The sequence below is a fragment of the Stegodyphus dumicola genome, chromosome 2 (genome assembly GCF_044657685.1).
Source record: "Stegodyphus dumicola isolate Sdum_Otavi_A_Nest chromosome 2, ASM4465768v1".
Classification (NCBI taxonomy): Eukaryota; Metazoa; Arthropoda; class Arachnida; order Araneae; family Eresidae; genus Stegodyphus; species Stegodyphus dumicola.
This window is the reverse complement of record NC_140769.1, coordinates 18,217,217-18,234,890: the sequence shown is the minus strand read 5'-3', so window position 1 is coordinate 18,234,890 and position 17,674 is coordinate 18,217,217. Positions and strand designations below refer to the sequence as shown.

The window sequence follows — 17,674 nt, the reverse complement described above, 5'->3', positions numbered from 1 at the left end:
TAGCATGCATCTATCTGTCTATCCTTCTTCCTTCCAATATTCTGCCTTTGGCTCCCTTTTCCTGCTAGCCCTATTGATGAACATTTGGGAACATAGCATCTGCCAGGGTAGATTGCTCTAAAAGTCAGGAAATGCCCGCGTAAGTGGAGAAAGATTCGAAAAGGAGCGGAGCAGAAGGTCAACGTCATTTCCTCTTGGGGTATGACCACTCGGTTTTTGTGTGGGGGATATCCGTTTTGATGAGGGTACGTCATCAGATCCTTTCCACTGCAGGAGATGAATGATTTTAGGAGGGTGAGATACTGAATGGCTCATGAGTTCTGCAAGCGGGCAGATATAATGGTATTTTCTGGTACACCAACTCTCCCTTTTTCCGGCTGATAGAAACAAATGGATATCCAAAAGTAGACTATATATTCATGAAGCAAAAGCAATCGTTAAAAGATGCAAACTTTCAGTTTGAAATTTTGCAAGCGAGTGCAGGATTCTTGTTTTTCTTACTAGAAAGAGTAAAAAGACTTTCTGATAGAAACTGGTTCATATTCACGCTTTATACGCGGAGAAAAGTATTAAAATACCGATGCAGCACACCCGTTTGCCTAAGTTCGAACCTGGTTCAAACTACCAGTATTCGGCAGTTAATGAAATGTTCTTTGGTGGGGCTTTGGCTGAAAGTAGAATAAAGCTTGATTAGATCTGCTCCAAAATGACGATTGTAGGCTTTAATTTTAATTTAAAGTACTGTGTAAATTGCAAGTATGAGATTATAGATATCTGTGCATATGGGTCTGCCATGCTTAGCCGATTCTACTATTTCGCCTGGAACACGTTTAGCTGACACCTCGTACATTTAAGCGACAATGTGCGAAACTTTTTAAATAAAATTTATCCACACTTTTCGATCAAAGGCCGTTTCCAGTGTACACAAGAAGGAACTACCTTTATTCCTTAAATTTTTATTATGAAATAATGATATTGCGATATGTATCATTCTTATGTTTAGACTATTTGCTTCTAACGAAGATATACATAAATATACTTGTCAGTAAAATGTGCGCATGGACCACATTTCTTTTTAATCTGTTTTATTATTTGTGTGTTTATATCATGCGTTACATTCCTTTTTACATTAAATTATGACCAAGAAAAGTACTTTTCCATAAATATCTTTTTTTTTTTTTTTTTTTTTTTTTTTTGTTTTTGTTTTTGTATAACCTAGAAATGGCCTTTTGTCAAATAGGAATAGACAGTTTGCATTAAAACAATTTCATATATTTTCGTCTGAATGTATGTATTGTCGGCTGAGAGTGTTGTTGGCTAAACGAGTTGTCGGTGCATTGCATATTTCATCTGTATTCTTATGCAATAAATCGGATTTTTTGTATCGCAGCCTGTATGCATATACATATCATCTGATTTTAAAAGTAAAGAGTGTAGGACAGTATTGAATGAATAGTTTCATTTTGTTTAATGCAAATGGAAAGATCTGTTATGCGATGAGCATCCGACTCTTTTTTAGTGTTGTTTGTATTCTCTTTGAAAGCTATAAATGGCATTTGAAAATTGCAAAAGCAAAGACTGAATCGAGTAACGGTTCGATGATTCTGCGTCATATGTAGCACAAAAGACTTATATTTAAGCAGCTTTTCGATTGAAATGACTTCGTCGCAAAAATGCTTGCTTCTGTCATGAAAATCGAAAAGTTATTTGTGAATTCAAAATTATGTTTGTTACTTGTTACCTTTCGTACATTATATAATTCTTTGTTATACTAGCTGGTCAATGCTTTATCGAAATATAGGAGAATTTTTGCTATGTGCTCTTCATATGTCAGAGTTGGAGGTATGACTGCTGAATGTGTAGCAGGAATTTCTTTCGGGGCATGCAATGTAGAGTTCCACTCTTTCCTTAACTTAGCTTGGACATTGCTGAGAATGTTCGACGGCTTATCGTGGGCGGCTGCATCCAGTAGGCGAGCAGTAAAGTCATTGGACAATGGTAGTTCTATCTGGAGTTGAATCTAGCTCGAACAACTAGTATTGCCATTTGAGCTGGCTGCATAAGCGTTTTCGTGGTTTTTCCGGTATGTAACGTGCATAGGAGCCCATGCGTCTTAGAAAGTTTTCCTTGAAAGCATTCTTCCCCTTAGCAGGTAGCCCTCGCGTACTTTGCCATAATCAAATAAACCAAATCTGTCAGGGTTAAGAGTTCTGCGAGTCAAAATCGAAATTCAAAAAAAAAATACTTTGAATACCTTGTGGACTAACTATTTAAAATAATTAATTAAAAATATTTTTTATTTCTATTGCTGTTGTTACCTACAATTATATGAAGTAAATTTGTTTTTATCAGTGAAATTGTAATGAAATAGCGACCAGTGATTGCAAAAATAAAGGCTGAAAAGACTTTTATGAGCACGGTCTTATGTTCATTCATATCTCGTAATGAAATAAAAGGTTATGTCGTGCACAGAGTTCTGTGTCATAACACCGTCTGGAATAAGACATCCTTTTGTTTTTTTGCATTTATTGTTCTTAGCTCATTATCAAATTACACAGAGCGCTTTGAAATGTGATAACCAAGAGATGTTGCGCTATCTAGATACTTTTTATGTATTGGGTCGATACATAAGTCGCGCCGTTTTTCGTTAGGCTGCCAGCATTACATTGTTGAGCCTTCGTTTTTTGTTATTCAGTTGTTTCTCTTCAGTTTTGGAGGTTGCATGTTGTTAACAGCTAGTTTAGACCACTTTTAAGGATAATCATTATGAAATGTCAAGTAGAGAAAAATGAACATTTCCGACAGATTTTACTGTATGGAAATAGTTTTCTCCCTTCCGAGAAGGAAAATTTGGCTTGTGTGATGATTCATGTTCTGGAAGGCCATTTCATTTTGGTAAAATTAGTTGCCTATATCATTTGGCGTTAATCAGTTGGCCTAAATGGTTGACGATAATCCTCGCCAAACTGCGCGAGAATGGGCAGAAATTCTGGAATGCGATCACACAACCATTGTTAAGCAAGATCAACAAGAATCAGCGAATAATTAAATGCAACTTAGCTAGCAACACAGTTCCAAGCTAGTGAAGAACGGCACAAACTTATACACCGACCCAATACAAGAAAATAATACCAATACTGTGTAGCATCGTCTTTTCTCGTTTAATAGGTTTTTAACGTTTATATCTTATTTCATCTTCATTTCCATTCATATTACTAGTAAAATATTCGTTTATATTACGCGTTATTTCGTCCCCCCTTTTTTTTTTCATTCACTTATTCATCACCTATTTACTATTATATTCACTGTCTTTTTACTGCTGAGGTAGTTTCTGTAAAACTTGGACACAGGAAAAGATTGTCCAACTCAGAAAAACAGCTCAAGCAGTTTCTTCGGAAACAAGATTTTCTAAATGGGTTCTTGTTTGTTCTTCGCGATGTTAGCGCTTTGTTAAAAGCTCGATCAAACGGCACATCAAACGATATAAAGATCTGTTCTTCAGGAAATATTAAAAGCTGAAAGCTGGCATCTAAAATCTTCCTGAAGAAAAGTATTATTTATTCAAGATGAGCGGCTGAAATATAAAAGTTTGATGTAAGGGAATTTTACATGTTTATACATCGTGAATTCTAACGATTTAAAAAATAAATATTTTTTTAAAAACATTTAAAGATGTATTATTAACAAATTAAGAACCGAATCAGAAGTTAATTTTGAATCATAGTTGTGTAATGGAATAGTAGGATTAAAATTCTACACTGGTATCATTTTTTTAAACTGAAATTTTAGTTATGCATTTCTCATTTATACATCAATTTTAGCGATAATGTATAAAATATATTTTATTGTATCTCAGTTCGTATTGTGCTGAGTTTCGTTTTATGGACCTCACTGCAAGTACTTCTCTATATCCAACTTCAGCCCACCTGGGCAAAACGTTGGTAGATAACAGCCGTACTCGTATTTATCTTCAGTAAAAGACAAAAGTACATTTCACTTCCTATCCATCGAAAATTTCCTAACGTATTTCACTCCAACCTCATATGCTTATTCCAGAATAAAGGAGTTCAAGGAGGGATGATGGTGAAAAGAAAGAACCGTCATTACCATTTCTTCTCGTGGAAGATCTACCTGGAAAGAGAAACTCCTCCAGGTGAGCGTCATCCCAAACGAAGCTTTCCCCTTACTTTTCCTCCTTCCTTTTCCTTCGCTGTTGGGGCAGCGAAGGGAAGAATTCATTCCCATAAACGTCGCCAGTGATTGAGAATCTCGTCATTTCCAACGGGGCCCCTCTTCAGCAGAGTGAACAATAATTCCTCTGTGCGTAAATGTGCTCGCCAACGGAGCAGACCATAAAATCCTAGGGTAAGGAAGAGGAGATCTTGAAATGGGACACAAAAGAAGAAAAAGGAATGCTTTTTTTTTTTTATTCTTCCTCTCTATCTTGGAATAAAGGATGGATTTTCGTCAGGTGTCTGCCTTAGGCAAGCTCTAATCAACATTTGTTAGTTCCGCCGTGTTTGGTTCTTCATTCTCTTTCTTTTTCGTACTTGTCGAACCTTGATGATATTCCTGCGCTTTCGCCATCCGTCCACGTTTCTGGATTTGTTGTGCATACTTTATAAGAGAAGTGAATAGAAGAGGTAATACATTGACACTTCATTTGCGACATTCAGTGACTGGTATTTCGTTTGAGATTGCGTAATTAACAAATGTTCCTAATTGTACGAGACATCGCCAAATTAATCCATGTAATTAAAGGATGAAAAAGAATTTCGCTGTATATTTCATTCTGCGAAATGGCGAAAAAATAGACAAAACAAGTATTTCTTGAGACATTTTCAGATTTCTTTACGTGCCAAACATACTCTTCAAATTAATAGTTGAGTATTAGGTAGGTAATAAAAATCATAAAGTTAAAAATTCAAATCATTGTGTCGCTAGGTCATGAGTATCCGCAATCGAAAGAAGTCAAGAATCGATTTGCTAGTACATATGACAGTTGAGATTTTGAATTTTTTTAAGCTGACCGTGAGCATTGGCTGTAGTCTGAAAGAATGAAGAAATCCTTTTTCTTCACATCGCGTTTTCCGAATGATAGTTGTTGAGTTTTTCCAGATAATTCTGTTCTCTTCTCCAGAGTAATCAAGCTCACTGTAATTGTTGCTTGTTGTGGATTCGTGCAAATAGAAAGAATCGTGTGGTCGTGAGAATTGCTTGTAAAATCAAGATTAAGAAACTTATATCTCCCGAAATGAAGAAATATTATAGTTGCAAACTTTTCATTATTCGGTATCTTTTGTTATTTTTTAATGTGAACCTTAATTTGCATACGATTTCACATCTTGATAACTCTTTTCGCTGAGCAGTGCGAGTACGTTTATTAGAACTCATAGTATTACAATGCATGAATGTTTGTTTTCTAATCGGATCTCGAAACTGACATTTTGTTAAGAGTTCTATAATAAACAATGTAGATTAAACCCTTGTGGAACAGCGCTTACATCCAAGGCTCACATTCTGGAGGAATGTTTTGATTGTATCTGTACTTTCATGATGACATTTCGATATGGTGTCATAGTGTTCCCTTTACCTTGCCTTTAGCATTTACTTACCTTTATCAAAATGCCATGTGCATGGTAAGTAGAAATGATAATAAAAAAAATATTAAACTCTGGACAGGAAAACAGAACTCTGACATTAGAGACCACGTTTAGTCCTGTCACACTGCCGGACTGATAAAGCAATTGCAAGATTTAAATTTAGAGCAGAAACAAATGCGTAGGACACCTGAACTGCGCTATTAGTAAGCAGAGCCGTGTACCGCTACACTGGTGCTCAAGAGGGAGAAGGTAAATATATGCGTATGTGCATGCATTTCAGAGTGCATAATAAGATTACATTAAAGTACATCAAAATAAAGGTGTGCACGTAAAAATGTTTCCGATATGTGCATATTTGTGAGTTTATGAGATCATAATGATTCTGCGACAACTGCGGCTGTTTCGCCTTTACTCTATACTCTTTTTTAACCATCTGTATTCTCTGCGAAAGAGATAAATCATTACTTTGAGCTACTTCTTTTTAAATATTGGTTTTTATTTCATCAAAATCTTAACGGCTTTGATGAAAAAGTGAACGTGAGGCCATCGTGTATGTTATTGTAGATGGTATGGTAAAGTGATTTAGAAAAACCTTTGTGGCCATTGCAGTAAATCTGCAGTTTCTACCTTTGGGTCTTGTTCAAAGCTACTGATGTCATTAAAACATAATCTTGCATTAGGTTCAGAGTGGCCTGCTAATCCTTTTTATCTTTTGCCGAAAGAGTGGTGTTTGCATAGTTTAACCACATTCTTCTGTAGAGAACATTAATGTCCTTAATTCGATTGAGGTTTGGGAACCTCATTACCTCCGGAGAACCCCCGTTAAGGAAATTAACAGTTCAAATGTCGTGAGATGCCTCTTGCAAAGCAGCCACACTGTGGGAGGAAGAAGTAAGTGAACAGTGGCTTATTCTCATCTCGAGGGGAAGTCTTTAGATGTTAATGTCTGAATGATTAAGTTATTTGTGGGCATGGTATGCGTTCTGCTTTAGCTCTTGTGTACTTGCATCACAATGATTACGACGTGAAATTTAGCTTCTCCATTTGAGACCATCTATCATGACTCTTACTAGCTTTTCATGGCGTAAAATCTTGTTACCTTTGCTAAAGCTATTTAGAGCTGTTGTACTGAGATTTCATGAATTGTGCTTGCTCTTTTTAATCATGAAAATTAGAGAAATTGCGAAAATTTTTCAGTGACATTAACTTGTGCTTTGGGCATGACCATAAGAAATTGCTCTCGAACGTTTACGATAGTAAGAACAACGTTGAAAGCAACGATACATTAAAATTTTAAACCCTTCAAGCTTTAAAGACAAAACAAAGGCTTGCTTTGAAGGCCTGAAGACACCTAACATGCTCATGATGAATGAAGTTCATTTTCGTAAATATAGGCCTTAATTCTTATTTGATTTCGATATAAAATTCAAGTGTATCCATGACCCACGGTTTCCCGAGTAGCTAAAATTTCAGAAGATTGATATTTTATCTAATCTGCTTCAGATTTTTTCGAATTCAAACATCTATATCTTAAATACGGCCCCTTTGCTATTGAAAAGTTTATAACTTCTTCGATATAAAAGAAATTAGAACTATATGTTCTGAACCACTAACGGCTATCCATAACAGCAGTTTGGCGAGTTATCGTTGCTGTGCTTAACTTTCAAACACAAGGTCTAATTCAAAGATTAGACTTAACAGAAACTGTATTAACCAGAACTTGTGAGCGCTAGAAAACTAACAGGACAAAACTAAAATTGAGTACTTCTGAAAGGGCTGATTACCTACAACAGGCCCTTTACTCTAAAGTTACGAAGTGATTAAATCAATATCTTATTTCTAATCTAAACATTGGCTCGAAATGTAAAGGTAACTTAACTTCCTTAAACATCTATTGAACTCAGCCAAACCTCACAGCTATACAAATGAATTCCATAGGCGAGGCGATAGAATTACGAAACAAGCACCAATAGGCTCACGATTATGATTAAACCTTCTGCTTTTAGACTAAGCTACTTACCATTCAAATCTCATGAATTTCTGGTCTAAGCGAATATCGTGCTGTGCCAAGGAACATAAGCTAGAAATTAAAATTAACTGTTAGTAAAACTTAAATAATGATAATTGCAAAATAGTCCTTGAAAATTTTTGCATAAATAATGAACAAAAGGTTCAAGTCTAAATGCAAACAAAATCCTGACATACGATTTTTTTGTGATTTAAGTAACGTAACAGCGTTGTAGAATGGTGTTATCGAAATTTTCGCTGTCCACATATAAAATTAAAATTATTTAAAGTAATGAAAAGGTGTTGGAAATTTCAAATTTCATCTTAAATAGCCCATCCAGGTACTACTCACCAAAACAAAATGAGCATTCGTAAACAAAGGAACATACAGATCAATTACATAATTTTTTTTCTGCTTAATACTGGAAGAGTTTGTGGCTGTCAAAAGCCCCAATCGCTGTGTGTTACGATTTTCGGCCGTGCAAACCTAATTCATACTAGAGCAACTGTTTCATATTCATCAGTTATATCATCCATGTCTTTAATTAATATTTGCATATGATTTTCTACCTCTCGGCCTTAATAATTTCTAACTCAGCTGCACTGGATTATAATTCAACGTAGTTTATTCGATAATTGAAGAAGCGTTTAGTTGTGGAATAATCGCCGATTCTAGAAGCTGGATTTTAGAACTTCGATTGGCCGCAGTTCTGTGCTTATGTCTGCCCTGCTGGATGTACTGTATGCTGAAAATAGGGGAAACTATTTTTAAAGAAAAAAAGGTTTTAATTATTAAAATGAAAAGGCAACACTTTTACGTATATATTGTATAGCGTACTGTACGGTATTTACGAGTGCTGAAAGTCATTGCTTGTTGAATACCTTGGTCAAAGTAAGCTATTGTCATTTTTATACGAGTATATCATGTATATATTTCATTTTTGAGGTTACGGCCCTCTTTACCCTCCTTTTAGTGGTCCCGTGTCTGCTTCAACTTCGACATTGAGGTCATCTTTGGACACTTTCTTTTCGCACACATTCAGTAAGTTCATCATCATTTAGAATTTAAAACCCAGGGTCTCACGAATCACACACTATCACTATTTGCTCATAAATGTCTGAAATCGTTGAGTGTCCAACACCGTACATCTCAGCTAACTGTTTACCCGTAACTCATTTATCTGATTGCTCTGTAAGTTTTAGTTTATCTGCTAACGATAACACAAAACATTTTCTTTTGGAAGGTCTGATGAACGACGAAGCACACTGACAAACCAAACAAAACAAACAACAAAACAAAATGACCGATGCGAAAGAGTACCTTATTCTAAAAGCGATTCGTGTTGTCGGAGTTCGGGTAATTGGAGTAATACTTGGTTATTTGTGTTGCAAAGCAGTTTACGTGTTACGAAGATAAAACATATCAGTGCTTATAACCAAAAGCTTAAAAATGCGACACGGGATTGCTATTGCTTCTTTGCTGGTCTGATTGATAGGTTCTTTGCCGACACAGAATTGAAACGATACCTCAGGAATTAGTTGCAGTCTACACCATTATTGATCTTGCAGAAATAGCCTAAAAACTGTAGTTAAATCAAATTCTTCCTTTCTTGATTACTCATCGTTGTTAATCATAAACTTTCTCTATGCTATGCCAGTGTCGAAGGTATGTCGATTTCAATGCAATGAGAGTCGATCCTACACATATGTCGTGCCGATGCTGTGCTGACAGAGCCTCATGTTAATATATATATATATATTCATTTAAGACAGAAAGGTATATGAACGCTTCAGTGTAGAATGTCCATTTTCGTTTGTGAACAGTGTCGGTCGTACGAATTCTAGCCAAAACTGAAAGACTTGCAAATGAGGAATTACGGAATTGAACAATTTCTGACAAAACAGAGTGTACGATTTAACTCATTTAGAAGATTCTGGTCCCTTTGTCACTATTATTGTTCTAATAATCACTTATGTTTTTACTTTTTGTGTGTGTGTGTGTGTTTTGGTGGTTCTTTTCTAACCATTATACTGGTTAATTAGAAACTGTAATACACTCATGAATCATACTTGCATTTGTTGGAGTGAAATATTGCTCTACACGGGTGCTGGCCAAGCAGTCGATTGCAGCTGCTTTTGAATAGACAGCGAATTGTCTGTCTGATATAATTATTCGATTATTATTTTATACCTGTCCCTCCCACTCCTAGGTCAGGGCGTTGGCCATCGAAAGGGACATAACGCTCTCTTCTGAGAGCAAGCCTAAATCGTTATGGGCAGATTGTTTTCTTCAGTACCTTATTTCGTTTCATGTCTTTCCGATTCCATTTATAGTGAATGGTCTTGTCCAAGAAAATTCAAAAACTGGAACACAGCTATGCTTTTGCCCCCTTTGTGTTCCGATAACCTAATGCCTTTGGTTTTTATTTGCTTTATTATTTTTAATTATAAGTTACTTTCTGTATGTTCTAAAATTTAGGACTTAAGATCAGATTTCTGTGGGTCAAAGTGATATTGATGGCTTTTGGATAGATGCATTCAGTTTTATTTACTTTCTTAATCCTCGTGAGAAGTAGCACAGCAGTCCTTTCAGATATAGAAGAGGTTTTAAAAATCCTACCTTTACAGTATTTTGTTGATTTTTTTTAAGCTTCGATTCGTCATCTACCTGAAGGGCATGCTAATCTTGGCAATGGGATCTCATTGGTCTGATGTGATTGTTATTAATCATTAAAGATGATTTATATACATTCTAGAGACATTAGGTATTTTTGGAAGCAGTCAAGATGAAAAATGAGCAAACTCCTGCGCCGGGAATCGAACCACGTACCTCTTGAATACCGACCCAGTGTGCAGAACGACTACACCACAAACGCACGCTAGGAAAGCGGTAGAAATACCTTTTAACGTAATATATATAAGTGAAAATGATCAGAGCGTCTGTATTTTATCTACAGCCCTTTAATTATGATTAGAATAATTTTTGTGGTGCATCAACTTATACGCGGCATTTAATACAGGCTGTTTCATAGATCATGGGACAAACTTGGAGGGGTGGTGGAGCGTACTTAAACATGTTTTATATATATATATATTTATATAGGAATGTAAGGTCTAAAGTGACGGGTTAAGGCAGAAACGCTGAAAAACTACACGAGAGAAAAATGTGTTTATGTACAAAATCAAAGCAAAGTGCTTCTTTGTTGCAATAGCGTATTCACAATAAATGTTCAAAATTGCAATAATAAATGCTTGGTAACGTCGCAGAAGGGATTGACGAACACTTTGAAAAACGACAGGCATTTCGTGCACGCTTGCAGCTGCAATGGATAGTCGTGCAACGAGGTCTTCCAGTGAGTCAACGGGAGTCTCGTGAATGATGCTCTTCAGATGACCTATAAAAAAATCCAAGTTGGATAAATCTGGCGAACGGGTTGGCCATCGAACGGGTCCACCACGACCAATCCATCGGCCCGGAAATGTCCCATCCAAGTAATTGCGGACCCGCATGTGGTTATGGGCTGGTGCACCTAGACAGCTATTATTCCATGAGATAAAGTGCCTTTTGTGGTGTTCATCATGCTGGAATCACATGCGATCACGAACGACAGCCGGAACATCTTGCAGCAATTTCGGTAGCACCTCTTGCAGAAAAATATGATAACGTAATCCATTTGTACGTGCAGGTAAGAGGTATGGGCCTATGAGGTAGTCGTTAACAATACCCGCCCACACATACACGGAGAAGCGGGTTTGGAATGCATGTGGACGTGTGCCGTGTGGATTATGAGTTGCCCACACGTGCGTGTTGTGGCTATTGAAGATGACGTCCTGTGAGAAAGTTGCCTCGTCGGTGAATAGCACATCTGATGGGAAATCCGCCTGCGCCACACACTGCTGTAAGAACCAATGACATAAATGAACTCGAAGAGGGTAATCTGTCTTTTGCAAGGCTTGGACTCTCTGCAAATGGTATGGGTGCAAACCATTTTCATGCAATACATTCCAAACGATGGAATGACTCAGCTGCAGACGACGTGCAATAGCTCTTGTACTTGTCTGAGGTGATTCATGCGCAATGTTCAAGATGAATTCTTCAATGCGAGGTTGTCGTGCACTTCTTCCACTCCTAGTGTCAAAGGTGGCTTCGAATGATCCGTTTTCACACAGAGACCGATGCAACCTCTCGAACATTGTGTGCTTCGTTATACGTCTGTTCGGAAACCGTTCCTGGTACAATCGTAGCGCTGCTCTGCCGTTCCCATGAGCAACACCATACATGAGATGCATGTCAGCTTTTTCCCTGTGCGTAAACTCACCCATCACGCTCGACATCAGAGTTGCGAATGATTCTGTGATGCATCGGATCGTGGTTTGTCCGGCTCACGTCCGCCCTCTACCGCTGCATTTCTAGCCTATCACAGCTGTAGTTCCTATTATTGTTAGTGTTCCCTTTTTGAACATTTATTGTGAATATTGTATTGCTACAAAGAAGCACTTCGCGTTGAATTTTGTACATAAACACATTTTCCTCTCGTGTCGTTTTTTTGCGTTCCTGCCTTAACCCGTCGCTTTAGATCCGACATTCCTATACAAAAAATGCATGTTTTAGTACGCTCCACCACCCCTCCAAGTTGGTCCCAAGATCTATGAAACACCCTGTATAAAATATAAGGAAAATATAGTGAAATCTATTCGTTTATAAATAATCGTAATCAAGTTACGCTAGACCGAGCAGTTTTATACGTATTATTGTTGGAGGGATTCAAACAGAAAAACACGTAGCAAATGAAATTCTTTTGCTCCCGTTTTTCCGAGATTAAAACCAATTTAAATACTTTTCCGTCTGAATTTTTAAATAGGGCTAATTGGTAGTTGATCTGGAACTTAATTGTTAATAACTAACGGTTTAATTTAAATTAATTCCTGTTTAAGTATTTAAAATCCATTAGCTATTTATTGCTTGCCCGTTAGGCTTTTCCAATAGCATTTACGTGATCAAAAGAAGAAGTTGGAATTGTAAACTGCAACTGTATCTTCAGTTGTGCAATTATTATTCCAAAACGATTTGAAGCTTCTAATTATTCCACATTCTTTCCATCTTAGAGCTCACTGTATGCTTCATTTGAAATTTATTTTCCAATGCCGAATTCTTTAATAAAATGTACGAGGATAAAAACAATTGCATTTACATTTTTTTCGCTCAATTGTTTCTTTCTAGAGGCTCGTAAGTCGGTATTTAATTGAAAGTCATTTTGACTTTTTTTCCACCTTAATTTCCCTTTGATCAGATCTAATTTGCATGCATTCTTAATTAAACTGTGCTCTCAATATATAATTCCTGTTTTAAAGAGTTTTATTTCTGTGCATTTTTTTTTTTTTTTTTTTTTTTTTTTTTTTTTTTTAAGTTTTGAATAATTATTAACATTTATTCTTTTCTATTTCTTTTCAGGGATCGCTTGTACAGGCTGAATTTGAACAATGTCAACAAAAGCCGTTGTGACGTAAGTACATTGTTTCCTTTATGTGTGTGTCTTCCTTTCCTTGCATGAACGCTCTTTTCGATTGAATGGCAATATATCGGAATTTTCTTTTCACTTCCTTTAAATTTGTCATATTTACTTATTTTTTAATGATTTATATTCAAAAGAAAAACTTGGAACAGAAGCCGTTTCACTCTTAATTTTGTGTATTGTTTTTATTATATGTTTCCTTTTACCTATTTTATAAACCTTTTTTTTTTTTTTTTTTTTTTTTTTTTTTTGTTTGTTAAGCTACCTTTGCGATTTTTAAAATATGGTATAGAAATAATTTTATTCTAAATATGTCAATATTGGGTTTGTTTTGATTAGGACTTTCGGTTAAGATCATTGTCTAAAACTGTAATCTTCAAGCTGTGTTCAGCGGAACTATAGAGTTCACTGCATTTCCTTTAGGGCAAATACTTGGCGGACCAAAAAGGTCTTTTCTAGCACATCACGTGGGCAGGGCCGGGACGATCTTTTGTGGTGTTCATATTATTTGCAAGACGCGATGGGGCAGAATTTTTTTTTAGAAAATACTATTTCAATTGAACAATTACAAAAACATCCGAAGCGGAATATTTATTTATTTATTTTACAAATGCCAAACATTAGCGATTAAGTGATTAGTTCACGGTCTGTCTAGTACTTTTTAACTATGTCCTCGTACCGAGAAAGTGCAATACAGTTATTTAAATGCTAAAAAATCATAGGCTGATTGGAGTCGCATAAAAGACAGTTTGGGGAATCCACCACTCCAATTTTTAGAAGTTATCTCGCAACAGTCATGTCCAGTCAGACATCTAAATAGAGCTACCGCTGTTTTTCTTGGAAAACTGGGAATGAAAGTTGTCTCTTACCCCGGAATCCTCCAACTCTTATCCGCAGCATGTTGAATCATATGCTGCTTAAGAATTTCCTTAAGAGTCAGGTTAAAAACAGTTTAGTTGTATGGAATTAAAGCGGTCGATTAATGCATTGCATTATGAAAGTTCCTTTCTTAGCCAAAGTATCTGCTTTTTCATTCAACAGTGGGTTGGAATCCGTTGGAAAGAAATTCTGTGTGCCATTGCCAGAAGCATTATCATCTTCTCTGCAGTTGCCATCTATTACTGTTGCGCCGTAGAACAAATAGCACTGAAGTTATAAAAAAGAAGAAAAAGAGCAAAGACATAAAAGTAACGGCGTAACTAAAGGAATCACCGTTTTGTGCACACTGCAGGTTCTAAATGTGAAATCGAAGTTGAAAAGGTAATTAAAAACATAATTGCTGGGAAGAGAAATGTACAAATTGCTTAAAAAATATATAAAAAAGAGAGAGGGGTTTGCTGAGATTCTCTGGAAACTAAGTTTGCACAATGTGGTCTGGGATAGCTAGATGCCCGATGATGTAATGAACCATGCAGCTATTATTCCATGAGATAAAGTGCCCTAGTACACATTGGTGTTACCTGTTGAATAGCTTCGATTAGCAATAGCAGCAATAGCTTCGATTTCACCATCAAAAGCAGTAGCAAGAGGGTCCATTGGTAAGTAGAAACTAAAAAGCTCGCTATGGATGCCTGCTCCACCGCGCTTCCTCTCTAACATAGAGCCGTCTGTGTAGACATACAACCACTCATTTTGAGGATAAGAAACCACAATAGTTTCCGCTGTAATAGATTGTAATTGTGAATCGCTCATTTCGTTTTTAACAACTCTTTGAATAAGATCAAGATGTATATTCGAAAAGTATAAAGGACAATGGGAGGAAGTAAAATTAGATAATCTGGACTCAATTCCAAATCTTCAGATTCTCTCTGAGCAGCCTGTATAAAGCGAATTTGAGTTTTAAGATTTCTAGAAATTTCGTTATTATAGTTCCTTCAAAAAGGCTTGTAGGGCAAACGCACCAGCTTCTGGTATTAATAGGATCGCTTTGCTCTTAATACAATCATGAACAGGTTCCAAACCGGTTAAAAGCTGTATTGCAAGAATAGGAGTAGATCTCACTGCCCCAGTAATTATGCGTAACGCTTTGTTCTGGAAGACTGCTAGGATCTGGACTACATTCTTCGGAGCCGTGATAAGGATCTCGCTATAATGACCAATAATTGGTTGAATGTATAATTTGTAAGTATTCGTCAATGTCTTCTGTCACAGTCCCACCTTGAGCCAGCCAGACGTTTTACGAGTCTTCTTACGGCTATATTTTTCAAATGTACGGCTATATTCTTCAAATGTTTCGCATATTTCCTCCAATTTAAACGTGAATCGAGGATGCAACCTAAATATTTCGTCGAATGATTATGTTGAACATCTACACCCTTAAATGCCAACTTAAGGGTAAAAGTCTGTTCAGGGTGAAGAACTGGCACGTGCTCGTATGCTGATCTCATACCATTTTTGGCACCAATATTCCTGCTCTTTCAGAGCACTGTTAAGAGTATCATTTAAACCATCCTGCTTCTTTTTAGAAGCACTACTCCAGATAACCAAATCCTCGGCAAAAAGGGCAGAACCCATCCACGGTGCCAGAGTCTTCGGTAAATCGTTAATAAAAGCATTCAAAAGAATTGGGCTGATGAATGTTCCCTGTGGGAGGCCAATTTCAGTCTGTTTAAATCTAGAAATGTCACAGCCATATCTAACAGCAGAAAAACGCTGTGATAAGAAGTTCTTAATCCATAAAAATATCCTGTCGTTTATTCCCAAGTTCTGTGAAGCGGAAGATCTTTCTATTTGTCATCAAATGATTGGTATGTATAGGGTGTCTATATGTATAGGGCCGTATTTTAAGTTGCCTACATGCGAAACCGGTGATCAGAAAATTGTGAATTTTTGTGGCGAACATGAATGGATGAGAATGTCTTTCAGCGAAAAAAAAAAAAATAATAATTACAAATAGCGTCACCTGAGGACGATTTACTTTGAAAACCTGTAGTAAAAATGTAAATCTTTGTCGACTTCATGCAGCAGCTGTTATAAAACATAGAAGCATTCATAGAGACTTTGTTTTCACTGAGCTTGTTGCTCACTATGACGATAAGTTTACGAGATACCGCTTTGTCAGTAAAATTGTTTTACCAAAACAGCTGGCATTTTCCTAATGTGAGGCCTCTCCGATCCGCAGACCTTAATCCCTGCGATTTTTGGCTTTGGGAACATTTGAAACATCCGATAAGTCATGACAAACCAAGAACTTTATTCTGATCTTAAAGCCAGCATTTCACGCCGCGTGCTGAACATTTCCCAGCACACACTTCGGTCAACTGTGGAACATGCCATCTTGCGATTTCAGATGGTAGCTGAAAATGATGGCCATCATGCGGAACATGTTTATTTTGTAGCAAAATTTATAAAATTGTAAAACTATTGTAAAGGTGTGGCTAAATCTATAATTTATTAATATAATGCCCTCTGGTGACGCTATTTGTAACTAATTTTTTTTTCGCTGAAAGACGTTCTCATCCCTTCATTAAATCCGCCACAAAATTTCACAATTTTCTGATCACTGGTTTCGCTTATAAACAGCTTTAAAATAAGGTTCTTTACTTATAGACTTCCTGTATATTGTTCCATTTTCATGTAAAAATTAAAAAGTTCATGTCCTCAGCTCCATTTTCTGTTCAATCTTTTTTTCTCAACAATATTTACATGTCATTGTTTAATTTCTAAATTACAGCTGCTAAAAATGACAGGACTAAATTCTTTGGCGGATGTACTATATGCTTTCTAGCATATCCAGTGCTCTCAACTTAGGTTGATCTCTAGTATATGTGCGTATATACACTGTAACAATAGAATGCGTATACTCATACTGTCGATTTCAGTAGTTTCCGTACAAAACCATTTAGAAAACAGGTGTAAATGTCTTTACGCAGGATTTCATAACGCCTGCTATGTGGGCTTTGACCCATCTCTGCTGCAGAGGTTCCTTAAGTCGAAATCGAAATTTGAAAGAATTTTTTTAATTTTTTTAAATATAATTACGTGTTATAGCAGTCCCATATACAAAATTTCAACATTCCGGGACTACTCAGTTTTGAGATATGCAGATACATACGTACGTACGTATAGACGTTACGAAAAAAAAACTCTTCTGAATCCATTTTGGGAAAACGAGTCCTTTATTCTGTCCGTACGTACAGATGTCACGCAAAAAATCGTTCAAATGAATTCGAGAGCGGTCAAAATTGATATTTTCGTTGAAAAAAGATACCCGAATTTTTTCGCGATTGCAATACTTCCTTTACTTCGTACAAAGAAGTAAAAAAAAGGAAGGGGGAGCGACCAAAAAATCAAAAAGTTCTGACTAATCATTTTGTCCTACTTTGATTTATGCTGTTCAAGCTATCTTGTAAATACTGTTCTTTAATTCCAGTTGTTATTTTGTTTCTTACTCTTTCGTTATCTGTAGTGTGTCCTTTATCTTTTTAATACTGATTTAATTTATATAATTAAAGGAGTTTATTCCTTTAGATTAAACTTCTTAAAAATAAAAATAAATTCTTGGTAATATTTTTACGTTAATTATATTATTTTTTTACCTTTTTTTAACTT

At 36.2% G+C, this 17,674-nt stretch overlaps 1 protein-coding gene across 8 annotated transcripts in view; it reads left to right on the top strand.

The window, feature by feature from the left end:
• LOC118196962 (semaphorin-2A-like) overlaps positions 1 to 17,674 on the top strand; it is a 745,632-nt gene that overhangs the window by 596,224 nt on the left and 131,734 nt on the right. For all 8 annotated transcript variants that reach the window (XM_085810484.1, XM_085810482.1, XM_085810486.1 and 5 more), the window contains one exon: positions 13,063 to 13,114. In XM_085810484.1, the coding sequence (XP_085666610.1) occupies positions 13,063 to 13,114 (52 nt within the window). The remainder of the gene's footprint in view (positions 1 to 13,062; positions 13,115 to 17,674) is intronic.